The sequence below is a fragment of the Monopterus albus genome, unplaced genomic scaffold (genome assembly GCF_001952655.1).
Source record: "Monopterus albus unplaced genomic scaffold, M_albus_1.0 scaffold419.1, whole genome shotgun sequence".
NCBI lineage: Eukaryota > Metazoa > Chordata > Actinopteri > Synbranchiformes > Synbranchidae > Monopterus > Monopterus albus.
The window spans coordinates 109347-114158 of record NW_018128299.1 but is presented as its reverse complement, the minus strand read 5'-3'; the positions used below and the strand labels follow the sequence as shown (position 1 = coordinate 114158).

At 36.8% G+C, this 4812-nt stretch overlaps 1 protein-coding gene across 1 annotated transcript in view; it reads right to left on the bottom strand.

Annotated features, from left to right (window-relative positions):
- Nucleotides 1-1803: 1803 nt before the first annotated feature.
- The window catches only part of LOC109951925 (voltage-dependent L-type calcium channel subunit alpha-1D-like), a 52287-nt gene continuing 49278 nt past the window's right edge, over nt 1804-4812 (bottom strand). The window contains 1 exon segment of the mRNA XM_020586694.1: nt 1804-4812. This exon segment is cut by the window's right edge and continues 55 nt beyond it. Coding sequence (XP_020442350.1) covers nt 4677-4812 — 136 coding nt within the window. The 3' untranslated portion in view covers nt 1804-4676.

The following is a 4812-nucleotide window of genomic DNA, read 5'->3' as shown; positions in this document are numbered from 1 at the left end:
AAGTATGGGAGCGAAGGTCAGACATCCTCCCATTTCTTCCTCCAGCACTTCATGAATGAAATCCCTCCCTGCTGAGCGGTGAGTCCCGGATATCGTTTAGATTAAGTCTGCAGTCCTCCATGTATTCTCACTTGTGTTTGTTTTATAATTGATTTATTCATCCACTTTTCTTTCAATAATAAACTATTTAATGTGCAATTCCTGTGAGTTCCTGTGATGAAAGATTCATACTGTCGATTTTTAGTTTTCACCTACACTTTAAAAGTCTTCATCTGAAAGCACTGGTTTGGTTGGCGCAGTAAAAACAACATTTTCCTGTCTGGTTTTCTAATATAAAATATGAAGAATATTTAATTTGACTGATGAGGGTCATTATTATAAAGATAGTGTTTTTGTTTGTTTGGTAAGTACATGTTAAGTACATCTTGTCAGTCAGAATGAAATATCCTGATGTAGAGTACTTTGAAAAGTGCACTCATATGTCATCATAAACCACATTATTATGATTTACCATTTAGATTCATTCTGAAGATGTTAGATATTACCAGGCATCTGAGGAAAAGTACAACCGGGTCATGTACAAACAAATGTTTTCTTTTTCACAGATTTGACACCACATAAAAAAGAAGACAGTTAAAAAAAGGGGAAGTGGCAAATTTACTGAATCTCAAAACTCAAAACTGCTTTGTGTGGTCACACAGCTTTCTCCTTCCCATTTTTATTCAACCACCAAACCTACAACTGCTTTTAAGAGAAGCACATTAAATCACATTTTTGACCATCTTTCCCACATTTTCACACCGACTCATCTATCTGGGTGAAACAGACCAAAATGCCACTGAAGCAAAATGACATGTTAAACATGACGACCAACGTTTACCATCCAACCTGACAGCACTGGAGAGGATCTGCAAGGAGGAATGGCAGAGTATCCCCAAATGCAGGTGTGAAAAACTTGTTGCATCATTCCCAAAAAGACTCATGGCTGTATTAGCTCAAAGGGGTGCTTCTACTAAATACTGAGCAAAGGGTCTGAATACTTATGACCATGTGATATTTCAGTTTTTCTTTTTTAATAAATCTGCAAAAATGTCAAAAATTCTGTGTTTTTCTGTCAATATGGGGTGCTGTGTGTACATTAATGAGGAAAAAAATGAACTTAAATGATTTTAGCATATGGCTGCAATATAACAAAGAGTGAAAAATTTAAGGGGGTCTGAATACTTTCTGTACCCACTGTATATACATATTTTATAATACATTTATTATTTGGATTTATGCTTGTGTGCATGTTATGGTACCTTGTGCTGAATGAAGTCTGAATCTTTGATGGTGCGTGAAAAAAGGCAGTATACTCTGTGGTGGCTGTGCTTTTTACGCTCAGTTTCATTTTGTTTTCCACAGTTTCGTAAATACGCTGCATCCTTCCTGCTGTGTGGTAAACAGCCCTGGGTGGAGGATGAGGTGTCAGAGGCAGGAACAACTGTGGAGACTGCAACCATCAAAGTGTCTCCTACCTAAAACATGCCCATATAATTCAGTTTACACATTCTTTGTGTCACCTCTTGGACAGACATTAGTGAAACCTGTTTGGGTTTTTTAAAACTGAGATTATATTAGATATGATCTCATTTATAATAGAATGGGTGAAGACTTTGTGGTGGTGAAAATAGAGTCCAGTGTCAGTTTATTCTCCAAAAAGTGTAGAGAGGAAATAAATGAGAAAAGTAATTTAGCATAAGTTTATTCAATGACGGTCAATAGAAAATAAAATATCAGTATTGATTGAAATAAAGTCAAGGCCAAATAAATATAAAATACAAAAAATGTATTGATACAAAACCTAGAAGGTTATAGTAAAGCATTTGCTACTAAGAGAAATGATGTTTACGGAATAAAAACATTAAGGAGCAAATATCAAGACTTTCAAGTAGAGAATATTACCATGGGTCTTTCCATACGTTTGTACATATTTTACATTATCTTCTATTTTAACACAACTTTCAGAACATTAATAGCTGTAATAGTAATTTTGATCATAACAATATAAAGAAAAGTAATAGAAATGCTCAAATCAATGTGTGTTTCTCTGTAGACTGGTACTTTACCGTTTAATTTTTTCTCTACCTGTGAACAGAGGAACAGTGCACCTTGAAAATATTTTTTTTAATGCTCTTTCATTCCCAGCATTATAAGGTGAGGTGAAAATGACAAATAGAGATTGCACTAAACCATACACACAGTCACAAAAAGTACAAAACTGTCTCACCTTAATACACAAATCTGTTTAAAAAAAGGAGAAACAAAAGCACTATACAGTTACTTGTGCAAAGACAAACAGCTATGTGCTAATATTTAAATACCATTGGTATAGAATGAACCAAAAATTTTTTTTTTCAGGAATCCCTGACATGAGGTAAAAGTAAGTTATTTTCATCTTTAGTTTAACACATCTTTTAAAAGTGTTTACAAAATAATGCATATCTTCAGTTCATCAGTACTGTAATTGCTACGAATAGTACAATGTGCCTGTTATGTGCATTGGTCCTTTTATATGACAGTCATCAACAAAAGGACTAGAACACTTTTTTTTTTTAAATCACAAACAAGTCAAAGAGCCCTTTCGATGTGCACACAAAATGGAAAACCTACATTTTCATGACAGTATTCGGCTGAATTAGAGTACAGTAAGCACTCCCCTGCTAATCAGACACTCATGAACAACACATCACAGTTACCTAAATATTATTGGTACTAATTCAAACTCTCCATGGTAACACCTAAAAAAGCCCACCTCAGTTTATTTAGTCCAATACCACAATAGACTGATAAAAACAAAAAATATGTTGTTTGTGTTCCAACTTGTGCACTTTATGCATCAATTCATAGTCCCCCCCCCCGTGTCATTATTAAACATGATTTGAGGAAAAACACAAAGTCAAAGGTCAACCCTGCTTAATCCCTTTCCAACTCCAGTGTGGGACATTGTGACAGACAGACAGACAGACAGACAGGTTTAGACAATGATATGTTGTCGCTGTTGCCTAACGAGGTATACTATATGCAGGAACCAGGCAGGTGGAGAGAGAAAGGGGAGGGGAATTAGTATTGCTTAGCCTCTCTCCAACATCCTGACACCAGGACACCCTCTGTCTTTTCACCTACATCGTGCTGTTAAGATTGTTTATTTGACCATTGGATGTATGAGTGTACCTCCCGCTATCACAGGCTCCGGGCCCTCACACACTACAAGAAGGCTGCAATGTGACTGCGAAGATTCGGTACAAAGGTTTTATGGAATCTCACTATGATCAAGAAAGTGTGTGATGAAAAATCCCACCACAAGTTGTGAGAAGTATTCATTTATCCCTGCCATTACCATCTATAGTTTCTCTTTCTTCCAGCAGAAAAAAAGGCATTTCAGTAGGGGCTGACGAAACCTAGGTTTGACTCTGAAACCAACTAAAAAAGCAGCATCGACAATGCACTATGCATTTATATTTCTTGTGCATGCCCTGCACAAAATATGCAAACCAATGTGTTCATCACATTTGTATAAAATTTCAGCAGTGGATCCTTGCGGCTTGCCTTCTAAAAATGCTCCTTTAAAGGGGACTTATACAACTGGTGTTGGTTTCGTTAAGTAACACATGTACTCCTATGCTAAGAAATCAAAGCCATTTGCATATCTTGTGCAGTAGTGCTGTCACACAAGCAGAACCTCTTAAAATATGGTTTCATAGGCAAAATAAAGGGTGCATCTAGCAAAGAAATAAAAGGTGAATAAATATCAGAATACTTTTACCTAATAAAACAATACAAGTCTGCTTTTGTAGCATAACAGGAGTCACAAGGGTCCATATTGCTGATCTTTTAAATGGTACATAATTACAAAATATAGAATATCTCTTTACAAAGTTTCTATTTTATATAATACAATTTACAGCATATCAACTATTAAATATTGATCAGGCTTTTCTAAAATTTTAAATAACCTGCCAGCTAGTGCATTTATTACAAATGCTTTTGTCGCTTCAAAAGTACACATTTCAAGTTGAGCGATGCTATGTATACTGTAAGTAGGCCTGTTAGTTCCTGGATAATCTTGTACTTTTCTACTGGTGTTCTTCACTTCTGGACTCAGCTGTAGAGAACATTAAAAGATCTGTTCTAACAAGAAAGGGATCGAGTTATCCTAATGACTAAGGAAGGAGATATGCCGTTCTATGCTTGCATTGAGAACTTGCATGATATGCCAAACCTTAATAAAGTGACTGAGGAAATGACATCCTGCATCTGATTGTCATCACCCTTAGAGACCCGCCCTACAGAGAATCTCACACCTTTGCCAATTGGTCCATCTTTCACTTGCGTCAATGTCCTCGTCTTGGATTGGCTGCAGGCTGTATCTGTACATCACCTACAGGTCAGGAGGATCCAGTCAGTCCCTCTGTGTACAGCATGGATGGTATCTGGCTCTGTGCTGTGACTTCTTTTTGCTGGCAGGTGGATAACAATTAAATGAACTGCACTAATTTGTCTCTCTTCTATATGCCTTTTCTCTTCAGTGTAAAAGGCACTTCTTTTGGTCAGAGCCAATAGATGCATTTTTCTTTTAAATTTTAACTGATTGTAGTCTGACAATGTTCAAATTTTGGACAATTCTCCAGCCACTGCTATAAAGTTGTGATGCAGATAATCTCATCTGCTAGGTCTTCCTCATAAGGAGCTCTGGGCTCCGTCTCTGGCTCCTCATCACTGTAGCTGGCTGCGGTGTCTTGCAGTTCATAGTCCCCTGCGCTTAGAAAGGGA